At 33.7% G+C, this 23,964-nt stretch overlaps 3 protein-coding genes across 3 annotated transcripts; 1 reads left to right on the top strand and 2 right to left on the bottom strand.

Annotated features, from left to right (window-relative positions):
- Positions 1 to 9,815: 9,815 nt before the first annotated feature.
- On the bottom strand, positions 9,816 to 10,484 carry LOC120773661 (glycine-rich cell wall structural protein-like). The gene has a single exon (XM_040102675.1). The coding sequence runs from the start codon at positions 10,482 to 10,484 to the stop codon at positions 9,816 to 9,818; it is 669 nt and encodes a 222-aa protein (XP_039958609.1).
- Positions 10,485 to 17,039: 6,555 nt separating this feature from the next.
- Positions 17,040 to 18,318, bottom strand: LOC120775938 (vitellogenin-2-like). The gene has a single exon (XM_040106345.1). The coding sequence runs from the start codon at positions 18,169 to 18,171 to the stop codon at positions 17,194 to 17,196; it is 978 nt and encodes a 325-aa protein (XP_039962279.1). The 5' UTR covers positions 18,172 to 18,318; the 3' UTR covers positions 17,040 to 17,193.
- A 3,589-nt stretch (positions 18,319 to 21,907) lies between these two features.
- On the top strand, positions 21,908 to 23,516 carry LOC120776029 (serine/arginine-rich splicing factor 4-like). The gene has a single exon (XM_040106473.1). It carries the CDS (start codon positions 22,024 to 22,026, stop codon positions 23,380 to 23,382), a length of 1,359 nt encoding a protein of 452 aa, XP_039962407.1. The 5' UTR covers positions 21,908 to 22,023; the 3' UTR covers positions 23,383 to 23,516.
- Positions 23,517 to 23,964: the final 448 nt, after the last annotated feature.

Raw genomic sequence — 23,964 nt, 5'->3', positions numbered from 1 at the left:
AATACAAGGTCAAAATTTAAACGCGTTTTTCTCAATATAATGTTTTCAAAGTCGGTGACCAATATTGCTTGAAAACGGTTAAACCGATTAGTCATAATTTTAAAACGACCTTATAAATATATTTTTTAGTAATTAAACGAAACGGCTACGCATGGAATATCCAATTGGCGCCACGTAGCGAAAAGAAGAAACGACTGGCACGCTGTTGTTAACTCGGCTATAATCGCATAAGCGGTGTCTACGCCAATAAAGAAGAAGAAGAATTAAACGAAATTTTTCCTAATATAATATATATATTTTTTAAACAATTTAATGCCGAAATTTTGGTCAAAAATCGATTTTTTTTGTTTTTGAGAAACCACCATTTTGTCGAAAAATTTTATTTTGCTTATTCCTTCAATTTTATTTACTAGATTTAACATTACCTTAACGAAATCGTTTTGGTTTTCTAATTTTAGAGGATCCAGTTCAGAGATATAGCACCGCAAAACGTGTTTTTTGAGAGGAGCACCCAGAGATCAACTTCAGTTTCTTTCCAAACAATATTTTTACTAATAATTACTCTTAAAATATAGTTAAAAGATACCATAGTATGTGTACAAATTTGTGGATCAATAGATTTTAAGGTTTTTCTCAGAAAAAATTCTGGAAAATTCCCTTTTTTCGGCCTTCTAACTGTATGTAACCATTTAAAAGCACAAATTAACCATGAATCACTTTTTGATATTTAATGTAAACGGCATTAATCTATAGTTTTTCAATTTTTTTTTCTAAGATTCATTTAATTTTTGGACCAATAAACGCTAGATGGCTAAGGAGTTTTGTCCTCATATTCATAAAATCAAGGTTTGTTAACAATCATAATATGATTTTGTATTTGAGGACCGCTCTATTGCTCTATTGCTAACATTCAGGGGTGTTGTGGAATCTGATAGTTGTCGGAATCACATTTGAAACGGATAAAAAAAGTAGTAGGTGTCATGAATTCAGATATTATTGGTTTGATGTTCGAAGCAGAATATGTATCGGTTTTGGGTGTCACGGAAACCACTTTTATCGGTTTTGCTATCAGAAACAAAGCAAGAAGATAGTCGCTGACAGATTTGAAATATAAGTTCAGAAATCAAGTTATTTTATTGTTACGAATTTAAATTTATTTTTTAATTTTTTTTTTAATTTGTCTTTTTTTATTTATTTAGTAAAACACGAAATGTCTTAACTATTGAGTTTTGAAAAAAAATGCGAATATTTAAGAGTGGAGCCTGCCTTATAGGCTTTGAAAAATTTTTGAGGTTTTTTAGGGAGGGAAAGAAATCATTGATTAAAGCGAAATTTCCAGGGTTTATAGTATATTTAAACATCATCTGAAATTTTTTTGAATACGAAATCTTTGATATTCTGCCTTTGGAAAACAATTGCCCGACGCATCTCGCATGTACATCTGTCGGACGGCGAGCAGTATGTAGGTCGCAATTTCTATCGAAAACAAAAAATTCAAATAGATTCATATTTGTTAATAACTTATGTCCTAGTTGAAGTAAGAAAATTAAAAATAAAGTGTAAAATTCCAAAAAAAAAATTAAAATAAAAAAAGTGATTTTTGACCAAAAAAATTGTACTTTTTGTGGTTTAAACATACACATATGGTCAAAATAATAAGTACATTCCTTTAGGCTGCAGTCATGATTGAATTTTGAATGTTTGGTGAAGTACACGAATCCAACTATTGGTTGATTTTATTAAATTCGATATGGTAGTACTTTTTATAGTGAAAAGAAAATGCTGAATCAACTCTTTGTGGTGGGCGTGGCAATTGATTGTTGATGTTCGTTTTCTAAGTGGTCAAAATAATAAGTACATTGTTAATTATTTTATGTTTGCTCTTTAGGTTGTATAGCTCCATGTTTAAGACTCATTAAGAACTAAAAAAATGTATATATGGGTAGAAAAAAGCATTGCAGGGCGGAGGAAAAGGACATCGTCTTAATCCTCATAAAAGAGGGCCAAAGTCTTAGGAATATCGCTAAAACATTAGGCCGTTCATTGTATTTCGTGCAGAATGCCCTAAGGATGAGAAAGAATGTTGAAACTCGCGGTTGACCAAATAGACATAGGACAACCTTATCGTCACTCTTGGTAAAAAGGACCCATTGATATCTTCAAGAATAATATTAGCCGATATTGGTAGCATAATATCTTCTCGAATGGCCCGACGAATACTATATCGAGCTAATTTACCTGCCCGGATAGCCAGAATAATACAATTATTGCAAAACAAAAATTACAGATAAGATTACAATTCGCGAAAAATTATGCAAATTGGTCCGGCCCAAGTGGTCAGAAAAAGTGGGCGCAATATCTCGTGGAACGACGAAACAAAAATTAATTTGTTCGGAAATGATACCTGACGGAATGTTCGTCGTCCGAAAGGCAAAGAATTGCATTCACAGTCTACGAAAAAGACCGTTAAACACGGTGGCGGCAACATAATGGTCTGGGGCTGCTTTTCGTGGTATGATGTAGGACCAATACATCGTATATCAGGCACCATGAATATGTTTCAATATAAAGATGTCTTGGAAAACACGATGCTGCTATATACTGAGGAAAGTATGCCACTAATATGGAAATTTCAGCAGGATAATGATCCTAATCATACTTCGACGTTGGTAACGGATTGGTTCCAGGACAATGGTGTGAGTTCTCTTATATGACTATGTCAATCTCCCGACTTGAATCCAATTGAAAACCTTTGGGGGGAAATTCAAACAAAAGGTTGGGTAGCAAACGTTCCAAAATAAGGATCAAATCAAAGAATTTTGTTGAAAAAACCTGGTATGAGATTACAATTGATAGTGCCGCAAACTTATCTCCAGGATGCCAAAACGAATCTCAAAAGGAATTGAAAATAATGACAGTTATACTAGATACTGATGAAAGAAGTAAATAAAAGTCAAATAGAAGACAGAAAACTCAAACTAATACATTTTTTCATTCACAGATACATGATGTACTTATTATTTTGTCCAGCCATTTTTTTAGTCTTTTTCTGCTTTTTTAAGTTTCTATTTCAACTATTATTACAAATATCTTTATTTTTATTATTTTAGTCATATATGAAATGGAATATGATATTATTTCACTTTAAACATGAATAAAAGAAAATTGATTAGTCATTGAATGCTACACGGGCGTATGTACTTATTATTTTGATGTGTCAAAGTTTTCACTTTCTGCCCAAGCGCTCATATATCTGCTAGATATAAGTATATATATGTATATAGCGTATATATATACGCTCGGTCACTATGTCCCTTCTAGCTTCGACAATATTTCGAATTCCCATCTATAACTTTCGGGACATATTCTTAGATAAATTCTAAAAACAACGATTTTTTGAAGCTTGTAAAGTAGGCAACGGAATTTAACACCCAAATGCGTCTTTATTCATTCGATAAATGTTATCTCTTAAAATCTTCCTTTAAATCGGAACTCATTAAAAACTTTAATAGGATTGCTTCCAAATGTATTCATTTGCAAGTTTTGCTACATTAGTAAACAGTTCGAAAAGACGAAAATCCAAACAGATTCCGTGACACCAATGAAAATCAGAATTAGTTTGCAATTCTGACAGCTAAGCAATTCTGTCTTGGATTTCACAACACCCCTGACTATGATTTTTACTAATCCTTCTATAACATTTTTGCTGCTATTGCTGTATCGATATAAAGAATTATAATTTAATTTAATCTTACCTGTGAATCCTCTCGAAATAAAAGTTCTTGAACCGATTAAAAAGCAAAGTCCGTTCGGGTTGCGTATAGTAGATATAACCCACCGTCAAACTATCGGCGTTATATTCCTATCCTATTCTATAAACTATCAGCGTTATGTTCCGATTAGAAGTAGTGAAGGGACAACTGTTTTAAAGCAAACTTTCTACAATTTCTAGAGCGATAGCGAATATCAACAGCCATTTGAAAACCAGAACTATTGATAAATACAAATATGTAGAAAATTAGCTAGTAAATGAACGTAAAACTCTACATCGCTTTGTGCTGCATCTGGCAACTTCGTTTCCTTTTCGTTGATCAACTTTTATAAGAAAAACTTGTACTCAACCTGCTTAATATAACTTTATTATTTACCCGCGTATTTTCGTAGCTAATTAGTATAGTACTCGAATGCTTGTTAATATATACTAGTATATTTTGAAATATGCATGTATATACTATGTGTAAATGTAAATATCTAACACGACCTTCAATAATTAGTTCCCCTGTGATTTGATAGCATTAAAAATTCACGACAGCTCAGTGAAAAGTTTGCGAGTTCATATAGAGGCCAATAACAGTGTTTTTCATGTATGGCAGTGAGCACGCTGTCAGTACTCCTATAGCTACATAGGTATATCAATATGCATATATTAACATAATGGAGTTTTAAAGTTAAAAAAACTTTAGTTAATTATCCTTCAGTGCGCTGAGGGGAGCATAAATTTAGAGCGCTCTCTAAAATCTGATCGAATGAAAAATCAAATGATAAACCCATAATTTTATTCTCGAACGCAAATGTATTTCAATTGTAGGTCATGGAAGTAGCAAAATATTAAATAAATATATGGTTAGATTGCTCTTAAAGACTGTCAGCAAAAAATAGAAAGAATTTTTAGTTTAAATTCCGGATGAAAACCCATTCGTCGAAATAGTTTTTTTCTAGGTTGATATGACTGTCAGTGACATCTGGTCCAACTGTCACATCAACATAATCATTAGTGCTTAGTATACGCTTGTCTTTCTGAAGTACATAAAGTGCATTCGACGATTTTTACGATGCGTGAAATTATTCAATAAAGAAGTTCCATTAAATTTTGTTTGCGGAAACTTCTGATGCCGAAAGGTTCAGAATGTTGGAAAAGGCCTTCGGTGAAAATTGTTTATCGCGAGCAAGTGTTTTTGATTGTTATAAATTATTCAAAGAGGATCGAAAACGTCTAGACGACGAATCACGTCCAAGACGGTCATCAACAGCAACTGCTGAGCATCACAATAATATAATAAAATAAAGGAATTGGTGCTTGAGAATAGATGATTAATAGACAGATATCTTACTAGTATCAGTGGATTATCGGCAGAATCGGTGAAAATCTTTTTGAAGGATCATTTGGGCCTAAGAAAAGTGAAAGCACGATTCGTTCCAAATTCACTAAATTTTTTCGAAAAACAGCTTTCCGATGACTAGAATGATATGAAACGTATTATTACTGACAATTAGTCTTGGATCATAGAGTATACTTACGTCCAGGAAACAGACAATCAATCGGGCGAACATCGTGCCAAAGAGTGAGTCGAACTCGAAAAAACCACGTCAAAGTAAGTAAAAAATCAAGCTTATGTTGACAGTTTTCTTCGATTATCAAGATGTGGGGCACTCCTAATTCCTTTCGATCGGACAACCGTCAACAAGGAATGCTATTTAAATGTTATGCATCGTCTTGCGCGATGTTTCTCGTAAAAAGAAGCCGGAGCTATTCGTGAGTTCTTCGCAAAATGTTCAACCAACGTGCCGCTGCCACCGTATTCGCCTGATTACGCTCCATGTGACTTCTGGCTATTCAGCAAACTCAAACACCCGCTCCGGTTACCATTAGATTTCCTATTGAACTCTAATTAACTTCACATAGCGTTCTCAATATATGCCTCATCCTCCATTTTATAAAGATATTACTTGCCTAATATGTCATCCAAAAATCTTGCCAAATATCCATCGCCTAATAGTATGTACTTATATAGAGAATGAAAATATATTGCTATGGTGCTTCACTACAATTTTTTAAATCCTTTTGTTTCCAACAAACTGAAATATTTTCACATTTTTTATCCTTGCAGCCACCAATGAAGCTGCTTATCTTTTTTTCATGTAAACACTCCAAACTCCCATATATAACGTAATCCATTAAGACCCCCATGACCACAAACTAATAGCGCCTGCAAAATGCACATCAATTTTGTGGTCACATATGAGTACAAGTTGGCCCATATGAAAGTTGAGTGCCCCGAGTAACGACCTACGCCTCACCCCACTTTGTGCGCTGGAGCACGGTAAAGCGGAGCAAACTTTGAAGTGTGTGCATTTCAAAGCTGGTAAAGTTTGTGTTGGTTAATAATGCGCCTAGGGTTATGTAACCACATTAATTTCATTTAAATGTAACAAAGTTGCAACATATGCATAACAAACGGGTTGTTAGCTACTTACATATATACTTACTCACTGTATTTGTAGAGGTGCAGCCAGAAGAATTTCAGTGAAACTAGTAAAATCCAAAATGTGAATTACTATATATAGCAACATCAATTTGAATTAACGTATTTAAGATATTCATATTAATTTTTTTTTTTTAAAGTGTTACTAAATTTAATTTATTTTTTCATATTTTCAGAATCATAGCAGACATAGTAAGACTTTGTTCATAATTTCTTAATTTATTCATCAAAATCTATGTCGTTCCCTTCAACGTAAACCCCATTTGGCTCCAATGCACTTATGCCAAAGTTTCCTCCAAACCTCGAAACAGTTGTTAAGGTCAATTAACTCATAACGGAGCGGTCGTTTAAGTTTGCTGAAAAGCCAGAAGTCACACGGAACTAAATCAAGAATTCGAGGAATCAATGGACTATGTAAAAACCAAAAGCTGTAGGCCCATAACTCCGGCCTCTTTTTACGAAAATCTTCGCGCAAATGACGCATAAAACTTAAATAGCTTTCCTTGTTGACAATTTGGTGCTTTGACGTGTCTTTCGGCTACGACTTTCCTTTACCACGACATTCGGCCGATTGATCTTATATTTCCGGGTCATAAGCATAGAACCAAGACTCATCGGCTGCTATAATACGTTTCATGACCTGCCTTTAGTCGGTAAGCATTGTTTCATAGACGTTAACGCGACGCTGTCTTTCGAAAAAATTTAGTGACTTTGAAACCAGTCGTGCTTTCACTTTTCTTAGGCTCAAAATGTTTTTTACTGATCCTTCCGGTATTTCAACGACAGTATTTAAATGTCCATTCTCAAGAATAAATTCCTTTATTTTATTGACATGTTGATAATCAGTTGATGTTGATGACCATCCTGGACCAGGTTCGTCGCCAACGCGTTCTGGACTGAAATCTTTTTCCAACATTCTGAACGTTTCGGCACCAAAAATTTGATTCCGAACACAAAATTTAATACAATTTCTTTGTTGAATAATTTGCTTGATCGTAAAAATCGCCGAATGCACTTTATATACTTCAAGAAGCCAAGCATGTACTAAACACTAATGAATAGTTTGATGTGACATTTGGCACAAATGTCACTAATAGTCTTACTAACTGAGAATAAAAGGTTTCGATTTCGACAATTGGGTTTTAGCCCGAAATTTATATTAAAAAGTCTTACAATCTTTTGCCCACAGTAGTAATCTTTACACATAAAAAGTACGTGTCACGTTGTTTGTCCGCGATGAACTCCTAAACTACTGAACCGATTTTATTAAAATTTAGCACAGTGTGTTCATTTCAAACCAACTTAGAAGATAGGATAGTTAAAACAATTCATAAATAAAGAATACAGTGAAAGCTACCTTAAATGGATTCCCTATTAAACGGATATCTCCATTAACTGGACAGAAACGCTGGTAACCAGACATTGAGAAAGCAGCCTTAAGTTCGTTATTTTTTCCAATGAAATTTCTATGTATGAAAATATTAAAAATTAAACCTCAAGTACAATCCCTTGGATTCTTATGCCGACAAAAACGTTTTCGCCTTTATTCGTAAATAAAATTTTCACTGTATTAAATAGTTTATTATATAAATAATAGTATAAAATGTATACCACAGCAACGCGTGGCCGGGTCCCCTAGTACATATGTAAATTTAATTTATTAATGAATGTGATGCCCATTTTTAAGTAACATGTGATCATCTAGAGATTGTGCTACATGAAATACTAAACTTCTGAATTTCAACGCCGAAAATATTGTAAAACGTATTCTTCATTTTGAATATTTTCACTCATATTTTAAGTTTCTAATTATTATTATCTATATAATTCTCATATATTTTCGAAGTTTGCAACGTTTTCGAAATTTCTTCATGTCCTCAAGCTCCATCAAAAACTTTAAACATTTCATTTAAAAATGCAACCTTGAGGCACTAGTGAAAGCTTATTTGATGCAACACTGAAGCCGTAATCAGTAAACAGCTGATTGAATGAGTGAAATTGAACATCCACACAAAAAACTTGCTTCTTCACTGCTAAGTATCACTAGATAGTCATGTTAGTGCTCGCAAATTGTTTCTTAACCCAAAAAAATTGTAGTAGAGAGCAGAAGTTGAGAGCGTAAGAAGTTGAGAGAGCTGCTAGTTGCTGGTGAAATTTCTGCTCACAGAAAATACCTACAGCCATTGGAAGAAACACATGCGTCTGCAATCAATATTTGACGCATTTGCATTGGTTTTGTTTATATTAATAGTATCGAATTTTTAATGTAAAAGTTCTGTTGGTTAAGGGGCTATACCAGTGTAACCCATGAAAAACTAGGCGATTTTCGAGTTCTTTTTTTTTTAAGAAAGCACTTAATCGAATGTTTCGAAGATCTTTGTGCATAATGAGGTACATTTTCTACGTTTCAAGATTTTTTTTACAAAAATATTGGCAATTAAGGAAGTTATTTGCTGTCTTCGCTGCTGCAAAAAAAAAGTTCCCCAACGGCTGACATGTTTCCGGCCGAATGAGTAGCCAAAACAAAAAAACTCGAAAAGGTTATTAAAGTTTAAGGTATTCCTTTGCAATGACCTCCGATTTTTGAAAAAAATATCAAAAATCAAAAATTAACAAATGGCGAAGTACTGCAAAAGTGTTGTTTTTTTGGGTAAAAATGGTCGTTTTTTAATGCCAAATAGACAATTTTCAACCAATCAAAAATAAGGTAGGTCACTGTATAGTAAATATATTCAAGAACATACAGTTCAGAACGCTGTCATTCAAAAACTATTCAAAATACGACCTTGCCGATTTCAGCGGAAATTTTTGAAAAAATGAACTATCGAAAAAACGAAAAAATCGATTTTTTGGAAGCGTCACACCGGTATAGCCTCCCAATTTACAAGTGTTGATATGAAGTGATTGTGAAAAACAACATTTCGGTATTTTCTTGCTAATTTCTGCTAGTCTTTCTTTTCTTCCTAATAGCTAGTAGCTACTTGCAGTAAAGACACAGACCTAAACACTTCAATTGAAAGTCGCTCTGAAATTACTCATTGGCTAATTAAGTAGGTGTGCATTTTCTATTATTCTTCTACTGTCATCTTTTATGAAAGCTAACTAGTTCCAAATTTAATAAACACTAATCAACCTTAGAGAAGTCCTCCCTCGTGAATCGCATTTCACAAGTATGCGAATATTTTTTTTCTACTCGAAATTTCTATGTTTGTGAAATACAACAGAAGATTGTTACCGATAACAGTATACACACCTCTATATGTATCTGAAATTTTACCTAAAATATTACCAACAAAGCCAAATGCTTAATCGTTCATATCAGTTAACGATCATAAAAACCAACACATACAAGTAAGTAGGTTCATATGTACTTACATGAAAAATATAGAGACAGTTCATTAAGAAATAAAAAACATAATTTTCTGCTGAACGATTATAATTTCATTTTTATTTCAGTAGATATTTGTTTTTTTTTGTTATTTATATATTTTTTTCAAAATCAAATATATTTATGTAAATATGTTGCAATTTACCGCTTTCGCCGTCCACCGCTCAAAATCTAGGCACACTTTGTGCCCTCTCGCGACGTCCACTGCGATGACCCATATCACCAAAGTGAGGAAAATCTCTGCCAAAAGGACCCGACCACGGGCCATGTCCATGGCCACCCATGCCGCCATGACGTCCACAGTGACCACCATGTCCGCCAAACGAATGAAAATCACCAAAAGCACCACGATGATGATGACCATGACCATGATGATGGCCATGACCATGACCGTGACCATGACCATGATGATGTGGATGTGGACCCACACCGTGCGGTCGCATACCTGGAAAACCGGCACCGAAACCAGGAAAACCCATCATATGCCTACCTGGTGGAAATCCGCGCATTGAAGCCCACGGTCCGTGAGCGCCGGGCATGCCATGACGCCCAGCCCAGGGACCATGGTGAAAGGGATGGAAACGCGCTCTGCCGCCTTCGCCTGCACTGCGGCGTCCTCTACGTGCTGCCCCCTCGCCCTCACTTTCACTGGAGCTTGAGCTTGTGTTGGCCCCCTCTCCACCCGTATTCGCCAGATAAATTGCTTTGTTAAGTCGGCGCTGCGCCTTAGCAGCGCGCTTCATAGCCTTGCGTAGATTTTGTCGCTCACCCGATCTTGTTTGCGCCGCATCAGCGCCAAGATCACAGTCACCACAATTTGCGTGATTTGTCATCTTTATGCACACACACACTCGCACACTGGATTTTACCAAAATTTCACAATGTTTTTAGGCACTCGCACTGTTGGAGCTACTTTTTGTATGGCTTTTTTGTGCTTTCTATTTTGCTCTCTTTTCTATTTATATTTTGGTGCTTTTGCTCCCTTCACTTTGTGTGCTCAGCTTATTTTGTTGTTGAACTATTTTGATTGATTCGCACTTCAATTTGTATCTTTTCCACTTTGGGGGTTTACACTTTGTTGTGAAATTCACTTCTGAATCACTAGATTTGATACTTCAGATTTGTATAATTTTTCACTTAACAAACTTGTTGCTGCTTTGAGTAGTCACAATGAACGCACTCGTTATTACTGATGTCATTGGCTGCGTCTGCCGGGCCTTTTATACCAAAATTCTCTTCTGGTTATCTTTATTTACTTTGTAGCTCGTCTATATACTTGTTAATATAATACGCAGTAAGTAAATTACTAATACAGCAATAAGAAAATATATATCGCTGTATATGTATGTATATTATTCCTATGGGATTCCCTGCTGAAACTCTCTCTACAAATGGAATATATTAAATAAGATAAACTTAAAATAAAAAATAAAATTAAGAAAAGACCATGTAAAAATAAATAATAAAACATAAAAGTAAATTTAAAAAATTAAGAATAAAATCAAATTAAATAAATTAAATTAAATTACATAAAATGAAATTAAATTGAAATAAAATAAAATTAAATAAATAAAAAAATTAAAATTAAATATTTCAAAGTTTAAGTAAAAGTAAATTTAATTAAAAAAATTTAAAATTAAATAAATTAACTTAAACAATAAAATAATAAAAAAACTAAAATTAAATTAAATTCCATAAAATGAAACCAAATTGAAATAAAATAAAATGAAATAAAAAAAAAAAATAAAAATAAAATAATTCAAAGTTTTAGTAAAAATAAATTTATTAAGAAAAAAATTAAATTAACTACATTAATTTGAAAATATTTATAATTTTTGAAAATAATATAAAATAAAAATAGTTAAAAAATTAAGAATAAAATTTAAATAAATTAAATAAATTACATAAAATGAAATTAAATTGAAATAAAATAAAATAAATAAATAAAAAAAAAATAAAAATAAAATAATTCAAAGTTTTAGTAAAAATAAATTTATTAAGAAAAAAATTAAATTAACTCATTAATTTGAAAATATTTATAATTCTAGAAAATAATATAAAATAAAAATAGTTAAAAAAATTAAAAAAGATTAAATAAAATAAAAATCAGTTAAGAAATTAAAATTAAATAAAGTAATAAAAAACTTAAATTAAATAAAATTAAATTAAATTCAATTACATAAAATGAAACAAAACTAAAATAAAATAAGATACATGAAAAATAAAAAAATTAAACAACTTGAAATTAAATTAAATAATTTAAAGTTAAAGTAAAAATAAATTAATTTAAAAATAAAACTAAAATTAATAAAATAAATTAAATAGTAGAAATTCAAAACATTTAAATAAAATGAATTAATTTAAAAAAATTAAAACAAAATAAAATAAATCAAATAATAATAGAATTAAATTAAGTAAATTAGAGTAAAAATAAATATATTTAAAGAAAGATTAAACTAAATTTAAGAAATCATAATAAATGAAATTAATTAAATTAAAAAAATAAATTTTAAAATATTAAAATAAACTAAAATAAAATAAAATAAAATAAATTATAACAATAAAATAAAATAAATTAAAATTAAATTAAAGAACATAAAGTTAGAGTAAAAATAAATTATAATAAAATAAATAAATTAAAGTAAAATTCGTTAAAGTAAAAATAAATTTATTTAACAGGATTGAAGGAATAATTAAAAATTGCAATAAAATAAATTTAAAAAATTAAAATTAACAAAGATAATTAAAATAAAATTAAACTTAAGAACTGAAAGTTACAGAAAAAAATAAGTTACAAAAAAATGAATTAAGTCAAATAAAACAATTTAAAGTAAAAATAAATTTATTTAAAACAAGAAAAAACATTAACTTCGGCTGCACCGAAGCTAATATACCCTTCACAGATTACATTGGTGCCTTAGAAAATAATTTATACCAAATTTCGTAAATATATCTTGTCAAATGCAAAAGTTTTCCATACCAGCATTTGATTCCGATCATTCAGTTTGTATGGCAGCTATATGCTATAGTTAACCGATCTGAACAATTTCTTCAGATATTATATTATTTTTACAAACAATAATTCATACCAAATTCCGTGAAGATACCTTGACAAATGTGAAAGTTTTCCATACAAGAACTTGATTCCGATCGTTCAGTTTATATGGTAGCTATATGCTATAGTTAACCGATCTGAATTTTTTCGCAGATTACATTGTTGCCTTAGAAAATAATCTATACCAAATTTGGTGAAGATACCTTGTCAAATGTGAAAGTTTTCCATACAAGAACTTGATTCCGATCGTTCAGTTTATATGGCAGCTATATGTTATAGAGGTCCGATATCGGCCGTTCCGACAAATGAGCAGCTTCTTGAAGAGAAAATGACGTAGGCAAAATTTCAAAAGGATATCTTGAAAACTGAGGGACAAGTTCGTATATATACAGACAGACGGACGGACAGACAGACGGACATGGCTAAATCGACTCAGCTCAACATACTACTACTATCATTTATATATATACTTTATAGGGTCCCCGACGCTTTCTTCTGGGTGTTACAAACTTCGTGACAAACTTAATATTGAAATAAAATGTATGTACATAAATAAAAATAAATAAATTAAAATTAAATGAAATCAATTTCAGATTAATAAAATTAAAGTTTCTATTAACAAAAAATTAAATTAGCTTAAGGTAAAGAAAAAATTAATTAACATTAAAAACAACATAACATCAAAATAAAGATGTAAAACTCAAAAATAATAATAAAACAATAAAAAAATAAATAAAAAAATAAAAAAAACAAAACATAAATATAACAAAGTATAAATACAAAAAAAAAACAAAAGAAATATATATAACATTATTTACAAAATATTCACAGTTAAAAAAATTAAAAATAGTTAGATAAAAATTAAATAAGTTCATAAGTATTTATGTTTCTAAATTATATGTGTATGCAATGCAGTTAAATATATTATTTGGAATCATTAAATCTTTAGCGAATACATATAATTTAACTAAAATACAGAAAAAAAAATTAAAACAAGAAATAATAAGCCGATATAAATTTAATTACAAGAAAATGTTAATTTTTAATTATTAAATTTTAAAATTATTAATTTAATAAAAATAGAAAAAAATTAAAACAAAATGAAAATAAATTAATTTAAATAAAATTATATATTTTTTATGCAATAAGTTTGACATTTGTAAATTTTCCTACAGGGACTATTGCTGCCTTAAATATACATATGTACTCCAGTTTTATAACTCTGTAGTATGTATCGGGCATTTTGTTTTCGCCTTCATATTTCGCAGATAACGCAAAAAAATTGTGCAGCCGGAAGGCGGTAAGCGAAGCCTAACGTTATATACTATACAATCATATATGCTTATCAAGACACGTAGGGCTTATAATGTGAAAATCTACAAAACTTTCTAAAAGCATGATGATGATATGATTTCATCACTTTCATTTACAATACTTTGCGTAATTGTGTTGTGGATAGTACTATAAAAGGTGAATCACATATAAACGAAGACTATATTCAGAGCAAAACAAAAAATTCATCTGAGCGAAACACGATAATTGGAATATTTTCAAGTATCCTTGCAGATTTTTAAGCATTATTGAGCTATTTAAGGCATAAACTTTACTTGCACCGATGTTCTAATTAGTTTGTATTGCAGCTATATGGTATAATAGTCCGTTCTAAACAATTACTTTAAAGATTATAACGTTGGCTTAAGAATTAACCTACGTCAAATTTGGTGAAGATATCTCGTAAAGTTAAAACTTCTCCACAAAAGTATTTGATTCCGATCGTTCAGTTTGAATGGCAATAATTGACCTATATACGCGATTGCGAAAAATGAGCAGCATCTTTAGGAGGAAAGCTCGTATGCAAAATTTCAGATCAATATCTCAAAAAATTACGGACGAGTTCGCGCATAGACAGACATAACGACACAGCCAAATCGACACAGTTAGTCACGCTGATCATTTATATATACACACGTATACTTTATACGGTCGTTGTGGAATATTTTTCTGCTTAAAATCAAATCAAAAACCCAAAACTATTTAACGTAACTATAGATGAATATGGGTAATATTCCAAGGACTAGTCAATATTCTCATTTTCGTCAAAAAAAGGACTTTTGAAAACAGTCGTTTTTTGTTGGAAATTTTAAATTTCAGAATGAACAAATTAATTTTTGTGCAAATCTTATTCCTTCAATCATTTCTTTACAAATACATCGAAGAAGGTTGTATAAAAACTTTAAGGTGAGGGTTTAACCGTTTCGAAGAAATTTCCTCACCGACTCTGAAAGCAGTGTTTCGAAAGAAACCCGTTAAAGTTTTGGGAGCCAATTACACTAAGTTTAAAAATTCATACAAACACGCTCATATCTCCGAAACTATTTGCCGTAATAGCCCCATATTTTCAGAGAATTTTGCCAAATATATGAACATTCGATAATATAAATCGATTTTTCTAATTTCACAAATGGATGTAACCACCAAATATTAAAAAAAAAAAAAACAAGAAAAAATGTTAACTTCGGCTGCACCGAAGCTAATATACTCTTCACAGGTGCATATGGAAGCTATATGTATAGTAATCCGATCTGAACAATTTTTTCGGAGATTATATTATTACCTTAAACAGTAATCCATGTCAAATTTCGTGAAGATACCACGTCAAATGCGAAAGTTTTCCAAACAAGCCCTTGATTCCAATCGTTCGGCCGATCGGAACAATTTCTTTCGATATTACATTGTTTCTATAAACAATAACTTATACCAAATTTCGTGAAGATATATCGTTAAATGAGGAAGTTTCCCATGCAAGCATTTGATTCCGTTCATTCAGTTTGTATGGCAGCTATATGTTATAGTTAACCGATTTTTTCGGAGATTATATTGTTGCTTTAGAAAATAATCTATACCAAATTTCGTGAATGTATCTTGTTTATTGCAAAAGTTTTCCATACCAGCACTAGATTCTGATCGTTCAGTTTGTATGGCAGCTATATGTTATAGTGGTCCGATATCAGTTCCGGCAAATGAGCAGCTTCGTTTACAAGATTTCAAAACGATATCTTAAAAACTGAGGGACTAGTTCGTGTATATACAGACAGACGGACAGACAGACGGACATGGCTAATTCGACTCAGCTAAACATACTGATCATTTATATATATACTTTATAGGGTATCCGACGCTTTCTTCCTTTGGATATTCTTGATCGTGCGAATTTCGATCACACATTCATGGTTAACGATATAATTGCCGATGAGACATGGGTTTATGAGTTTGGCATGCGAACAAGTCAAAAATCATCGGAATGGTATCCGTTTGCAGTTGACCGAAGAGATAAACCAAATTTCGCAGAAGGAGCTGAAACATCCCAAAAAGTGCTTATGAAGAATTTTTCGTGGATTGGAGAACTCATAAGCGTATTACATTTACTTTGAAGGCGACAAAAGAAATATTGATGAATATTTATAATAATTTTACTTTCAATTTCCGGATACTTTTTGACGCAGTGTAAGTTATAGTATGTCTAAGAAAAAATTGGCCTACACTTAGGCGTGGTATAGTGCTTAGAGTAAAATATGCCAGCTCCGATTTTGAAATGCCTACTTATAGGGTAACATACATTACAAATTTGTCTACAAAAACCGATTAAGTTATAAGCCTAAAAGTAGCCAATAGATTGTATGTAATCCATCGCTTCTTTTAATGTCGCAAAAACTTATCACCAGGGGAACTGAGAATAAAAATAATAAACTAGCTTCTCCTTAAGTCTCAGACAAACGCTGCCTTCTCTTTCCTCGTTGCTGCCTTCTCCACTAACTTCGTTTTACTGTAACAGAATTTGCTGTGTCTGAGAATGATAACAATTTCAGCAACCAAATACTATGTTGGTGTCTATGAATTACTTAAAATGGTCAATATCTTCACCAAAATCTACATTCCCTTTCTGTTTTCTTCTTTATTTCGAAAGTTTTGAAACAACAAATTTCGTAAAGTAAATTTAATATATTTTTATTATCATCTGAGCAAGAGTTTCGACTCACATACACACCTTTTTTGCATATGGTATAGTGATGAGTCCGCACGAACGATGGGCTTTCAGACCCACGATTCATTTTACTGACTAAGAAACAGTTCAGCTTCATCAGATGATATATTCTAGAGTAGCTAGTTTGCCTTTCATTTGAATAAAACAACATTTGGTATTTTAATATTTATTTGTATAAATTTTTTTAAATACTTATATATGTATATCTACATATATACTATCTACTATAAGCAAATACTAGTGGTATAATATTAATTTTTTTTCATTTATAATTTTTTAAATTTTTTTTTATTATATATTTATTTATTTATTTTTGCATTATTTGTTCGTTTTTTTGAACTATTTTTGTAATATTTATGTATGTAGGTGATTAAATATACCATAAACATGTGAGTGAGTAAAATATAGCAGTCAAATCTTCGTAACCCCTCTAACACCAGCCCCTTTAACGTTGAGGCTCACTGTGTGCTCGCCGCCTGTGGTTGCGCGCTTCGTCATAATAAACTGGTATCATCATGCCGCGCTGATCCATTATTGCTGGTATACCTGGAAAATAAGAACGATCTCGCGGCTGTGAACACAAATAATATGGATAATTAGAGCCCGTGTTTCTTGTAATCGCACCCAGTTCACTGCCAGCACCACCATGTCTTGGCTGATGCTTAGCGCTGTGTCGCTTTGTATGTTTATGCTTTTTCTTATGTTCGTCATTGTTGTGACGTTCATGTGAATTAGAGCGAGATTGTCTGTTTCCTCTACCAGCTACTTCGGGTCTAGTATGTGATCGCTGGTGGTGTCGCCGGTGATGACCATGTGGTATAGGGGGAGCTGTTTGGAGGCTGGCGCCACGAAAAAACTGCACCAGTTGACGCAACTCTTGATCACGTGTCTTGGAATGACCACGAGAGTGTCCCCTTGAAGGTCCACGTGAGTGTCCGCGAGAACATCCACGTGAATGACCACGCGAGTGACCACGAGAGCGTCCACGGGAACGTCCGCGTGACTGCGAACGTGAGCGCGAACGATCACGTCCACGTCGATTACGTCGTCCATGATGGTGTTTACGTCCATGGTGACGCTTGGCAGGTTTGCCCACTTCGTTCGTCAAATCGATAAATGTTTCGCCATCAGTGTCACTAGAACTTGAGCTCGAACTAGAACTCGAGCTGGAACTAGAGCTAGTACCAGAACTTGTACTGGAGCTACTATTTTCAATATGTTTCGGCTGCTGGTGCTGCTTCTTCTGCTTTTCGCTTGACGCCTCCAATCGCTTGATGGCTTCGTTTAGCAATTTCTGTGCTTTGTATGCTTTCTTTACCGCTTTTTGCAATAATTTTTGATCTTTGGCATTTTTCTTTGCTTTAAACGCTGTCGGTTCGTGACTGCAGCAAGCTTGCTCCGGTTCGGTCATTACAGCTTCCATGTCCTCCACGCTGAGTGATATTTTAGGGAATAGAGAAGACTGATTTTTAAATATTTCCTCACCTTTTTTACTGTTGTACAAGTATTTGCTTTATTTACACTTCACTTTTCACTTTAACTTTGTTTACTGCTTTCGTCGTCGGCTTCGTTGCTGAACTGCTGCTGATTGCTTGGCTGCCGGTCGCTTTTATACACAAACAAAACGTTGCAAAAACGTTTTAACTCGTCTGCTCAACGTTGACCGATGAGGAGAGCAGCAGCAGTGAGTACCAGCGAGCGCCAGCGTGACTCAAACGTCAACGTTTGAAAACGTTTGCGATAATTCGCTGTGGCGTCTAGTTGTTGTTGTACTTCTGTAGTGTGTCGTTGTGCTGATAACAATATTTGGCGGTGGAGGGCAGATACTTGTAATTAACTTGTAATGCGTAGCTTAAATTGAAAATCATGGAAGTACATCAGTATATCAGACATACATACATACATACATATGTATATAATTGCGCAATTTTTATAATTTCGCCTATCTAACTTTTGTTGGTATGTAGTTTAAATATAGAATATGCTATATAGCGTCATGCCCCATGCAAACTAATCACTTTGCTTCGTTTTAAGGTAAAGTACATTTTTTTAGGTGGAAAATTCGGGTTTGCTTTTCAAATGAGGACGATGCACCGAAAATAATTTTGGATAAAATTTTGTAGTATAATTTCTTATTGGTTAACCGTTATTGCTTTACCCCTTTCACAGTACAAAATTGACTCCGCCGTGCCTTTTTTCATAAGTCTGTTCATCTTAAAATTTTGAAAAGGATACATAGTTCCGCTCTACAATAATAAGCTTGTTGCACCATACGTACCTGCATATATAAATCATAAACTATCTCAGCATCCGTAGCATAAAACCATGTCATACTGAAATGTGAGAATGGAAAAAATCTGAGTTAACTAGAGATGTCCGGAAGTAAAACGAATCAAAAAACTGTTTGCAACATTTTACAACTTTCTTCACTGAGCACCGTTTACTGAGTATTAGGTTCTTCGACTCCATGGTTAATTATTCAGCTTATATTTCAGTCAATGGATGAACTATCTTAATGTAAAGAAAACTTTCATGGCTCACCCAGCGTCCGTTAACAGATGTTTATTGAAACCCCTGGGTATATCCAGCTAGGGTCACGCAGGGCACATTTTCAAAGTGGTTAAGAGAGTTTAAATTAATCATCAAACCGGGCATCATTTCGAACCGCTGGAGTATTTCATTAAAATTTCTCAAACCCCAGAAAACGAAAGTGTGCACCTCGTTCGAAAATCCTGGTATACATAGGTCATATGAGATCTAGGTTAAGTTTTCGCCCAATTATAACTATTTTAGAGATACTTTTAGAGATACAGAAATATACTGTTATGAGTAAAACATGTTCTGTAATTTGCATTCAGATAACTCAAACATTGGCCGTTATATCCAGCATAAACTCACCTCGAAGTTCGAAGTTCGAAGTTCGAAAATATTTATAAGAGGTATGCGGGGCTCAGAGAAGTATTGGCCCGAATCAACCCATTTCTGATATACAGAATTACTATTCTTAGGAAAGAATTCTCTCTGAGTATACTATATCTCACACATTGACCGATATTTTCGGTCAAATGTCAACTATAGATACTGTGGTCCACATATTTAGTACCTAGGGTCTTGAACAGTTTTGTTTCGATTTGCACATTTTTCGGTCATAAGGAGGCATACTTTAAAAGAATTATTAGTGCAAAATTGTATCTCGTTATAATAATTACTTCTTGATTTTTGTACTGAAAGGTGAAAGAATCGATTGGAATTTAAAATTGTGTTATGTATGGTATGTTAACTAGGAATATAACACGATATAAGTACATAAATATCTTAATGAAGTGCTTAGTTATTTCACTTTTTAGGTTTTCGGTTAATGGCGTTTTGTGGGCGTGGCAGTGGTCCGATTACCCCCAACTACGAACTCGTACTTTTTTTCCAAGGAACACGCTATATTCGAGGGCTGATATATATATTTCTGGCCTAATAATGAAAATAGGAATATTTATCAACGAAAATGGTTTTATGTATTGTTTTTCAAAATATTCTCCATCAATATTTATACACTTTTGCATGCGCTCAAACCAATTTTCGAAGCACTTTTTCCACTCCGATTGAGACACCTAAAAAAAACGGTTTTTGAATGCTTCAACAGCATCTTCTGGCGACGAACATCATTGACCACGCATTATTTTCTTGATGAGTGGGAATAAAAAGAAGTCATTGGGTGCCAAGTCAGGGTTGTTTGGCGGATGACCCATCAATTCGAGGTTTTGGCCGGTCAAAAAGGCGCTGGCTTGAGCCGATGTGTGGGAGCTCGCATTGTCATGGTGCACAATGATTCGTCTTCTCTTGTTCGTTTTTCGAATTTTTCCGAAGACTTCAGGCAAACAAATGGTGGTGTACCACTCAGAATTGACCGTCCTACGTTGCTCAAGCGGAACAGTCGCCACATGACCAATTTTGCCGAAGAAACAGACGACCATTTGCTTCGAAGTGCTTCTTCCACGAACAACTTTCGTTGGATTTGGCTCGTCTTGGAAGACCCACACGGTCGATTGATGTGTTTTGTTTCGGGCTCATACGCATAGATCCATGATTCGTCACCTGTGACGATCTTATAAACGTCTTTTGAAGCACCGCGATTGTATTCTTTTAGCATTTCTTTACACCAATCCACACGAGCCTTTTTTTGAGCGATTGTCAAATTGTGCGGGATCCAACGAGAACAAACCTTTTTTACGGCCAGGTGTTCATGCAATATCGAATGAAAAAAATTTAAAAGATAATGTCTAAATTAGGGAATAATTAATTAAATTAGAAGAAAAGATAAACACAATTATACCAATAAATTGAAATAAATTTAAATTTTTTTTGACGAAAAAAATTTACGAAGCCTACACCTACATACTATAAATGGGAGCTTAAAAAAAATCACAATATATTCCTTGGCGATTTATTTGTATACGGTAAAGTGGAAGAAGCATATGGAATTCAAAACTTGTGTTATATGGGAAGTATCCGATTTTACCCATTTTCATACTGTTATATATGTAATTATGGCGGGTTAATGTTAAGTATTTGTGAAATTTAATATCATTGACGCATTTATTTAGCGAGTTCCCGCACTTTTGGGAGTTTTCAACATAACCGTTATTTGAAGAGTGAGCATAGTTTTTATCCGATTTCATCCATTTTCACAATATTAGAGATTATACCAAAAATAAGCGTCCTGACCGAATTTGGTCGTGATTGAAATCTCATAGAAACTATTTTCAAAAGTAAGCTTCAATTAAAAATTGCATTTCTGTAAAAAAAAGTGAACTAAATTGTAAAAAAGTTACAACTTTATATACATATATGATATACTTATAAACTAAACTAAAAATAGCATAAGTTGAAATGCATGAACAACAAAAGCTATTTTAACAAAATACATTGCAACTATGTATCTACCCATCACCGAAAAACATTGTTATCACCCACATTTAATCCTCCTGTTTATTTCAAACGATTGCGAATGAGTCATACTGGCGCTTGCCGGTGCTATCTGCATCGGTCAACGTTGACCAGACGAACTAGAACGTTTTTTTAACGTTTTGTTTTTGTATAAAAGTGGCCGGCAGCGAAGCACTCAGCAGCAGTTGAGTAACGAAGCCGACGACGAAAGCAGTAAACAAAATTAATGTAAAGAGAAAATACATACAACGGTAAAAAAGGCGAGGAAAAACTAAATAATCAGTAAACTATTTTCGAAAAACTGTCATTCAGCTAGGAGGACATGGAAACCAAAATGACTGATCCGGAGGCAAATCAAAAATTATTGCTAAAAGCGGTAAAGAAAGCATACAAAGCACAGAAATTGCTAAACGAAGCCATCAAGCGATTGGAGGCTTCAAGCGAAAAGCAGAAGAAGAAGCACAAGGAGCCGAAACATATTGAAAATAGTAGCTCTAGTTCAAGTTCTGGTACAAGCTCCAGCTCCAGTTCGAGTTCTAGCTCTAGCTCGAGTTCAAGTTCCAGTTCTAGTGACACTGATGGCGAAACATTTATCGATTTGATGAACGAAGTGGGCAAACCGTCCAAGCGTCACCATGGACGTAAACACCATCATGGACGACGTAATCGTCATGGACGTGATCGTTCGCGCTCCCGTTCGCATTCTCGCGGAAGATCTCGTGATCACTCACGCGGTCATTCTCGTGGATGTTCTCGCGGACAATCACGTGGTCATTCTAAGACGCGTGATCAAGAGTTGCGTCAACTGTCGAAATGTTTTCGTGCCGCCAGCCTCCAAGCAGCTCCCTCTATTCCGCATGGTCGTCACCAGCAACACCACCGGCACTTGCGATCACATACTAGACCCGAAGTAGCTGGCAGAGCAAACAGAGGATCTCGATCTAATTCACACGAAGGTCACAAAAAATGCGAAGATAACAAAAGGCGAAAGGATAAGAAGGGCAAGGAGCCGAAATATATTGATACTTGTAGCTCTAGCTCAAGTTCTGGTACAAGCTCTAACTCCAGTTCGAGTTCTAGCTCTAGCTCAAGTTCCAGTTCTAGTGACACTGATGGCGAAACATTTATCGATTTGACGAACGAAGTTTGCAAACCTTCAAAACGTCACCATGGACGTAAGCACCATCATGAAGGACGTAATCGACGTGGACGTGATCGCTCGCGCTCTCGTTCAAATTCTCGCGGACGATCACGTGGACGCTCTCGTGGTCACTCGCGTGGTCATTCACGTGCATGTTCTCGCGGAACTTCAAGGGGACACTCACGAGGTCATTCCAAGACACGTGATCAAGAGTTGCGTCAACTGTCGAAATGTTTTCGTGCCGCCAGCCTCCAAGCAGCTCCCTCTATTCCGCATGGTCGTCACCAGCAACACCACCGGCACTTGCGATCACATACTAGACCCGAAGTAGCTGGTAGAGCAAACAGACGATCTCGCTCTAATTCACACGAACGTCACAACAAAAGCGACCAGAAGAAACAGTGTAAGAATAAGAAGCGTCACAGCGCTAAGGATCAGTCAAAACATGAGCCTGAGAGATTTCAAAGTCTCGGCTATTATACGATGGTGCCAGTTCATTACGACGAAGGGCGCAGGCAGAGACGCAGGGCACACAGTGAGCCTCGTCATTAATGTGGGCAGTGATACAGAAGTTGTTCCGTTTCAACTTCTATATTGTATACATTACTACCTTTATATTTAACAACACATATAAAAAAACGAACAAATAATGCCAAAGAAAGTATTAATCAAAAATAAATTTTGAACTATTTATGCTTTTATTATTTATATATGTATACTCGTATAAAATACAGCAAAAATTAAAAAAATAAATAAATAAAAATAAATATTAAAAAAATGTTGTCTTAATCCAGTAAAATAACTAGCTAAATAATTATAGCATCTGATGGAGCTGAACTTTTTAAGTCAGTAAAATGAATCGTGGCTCCGAAAGCCCATCGATCGTGCGGACTCACCACCACATACGCAAAAAGGTGTGTAACGGAGTCGAAACTCTTGCTCAGATGATAATAAAAATATATTAAAATTTCTTTACGAAATAAGTTATTTTAAATTTTTGGTTTGAAATTTATGGATGATCTATTAGATCCCTTTCATTATAACATTTGACATGTTTGAAGTTGTATTTGAAAGAGTTATCATTCTTAGAGATTGTAACTTGTATTGCAGTATGTGTTAGAGGAAGCAACGAGA

This window comes from Bactrocera tryoni, chromosome 4, assembly GCF_016617805.1.
Source record: "Bactrocera tryoni isolate S06 chromosome 4, CSIRO_BtryS06_freeze2, whole genome shotgun sequence".
Classification (NCBI taxonomy): Eukaryota; Metazoa; Arthropoda; class Insecta; order Diptera; family Tephritidae; genus Bactrocera; species Bactrocera tryoni.
The sequence above is the reverse complement of the archived record's forward strand: the minus strand, read 5'-3'. Positions and strand labels throughout refer to the sequence as shown.

Excerpts from the sequence above, each read along its gene's own strand:
- LOC120773661 (XM_040102675.1), bottom strand. The coding sequence starts at position 10,484 with ATGACAAATCACGCAAATTGTGGTGACTGTGATCTTGGCGCTGATGCG.
- LOC120775938 (XM_040106345.1), bottom strand. The coding sequence starts at position 18,171 with ATGGAAGCTGTAATGACCGAACCGGAGCAAGCTTGCTGCAGTCACGAA.
- LOC120776029 (XM_040106473.1), top strand. The coding sequence starts at position 22,024 with ATGACTGATCCGGAGGCAAATCAAAAATTATTGCTAAAAGCGGTAAAG.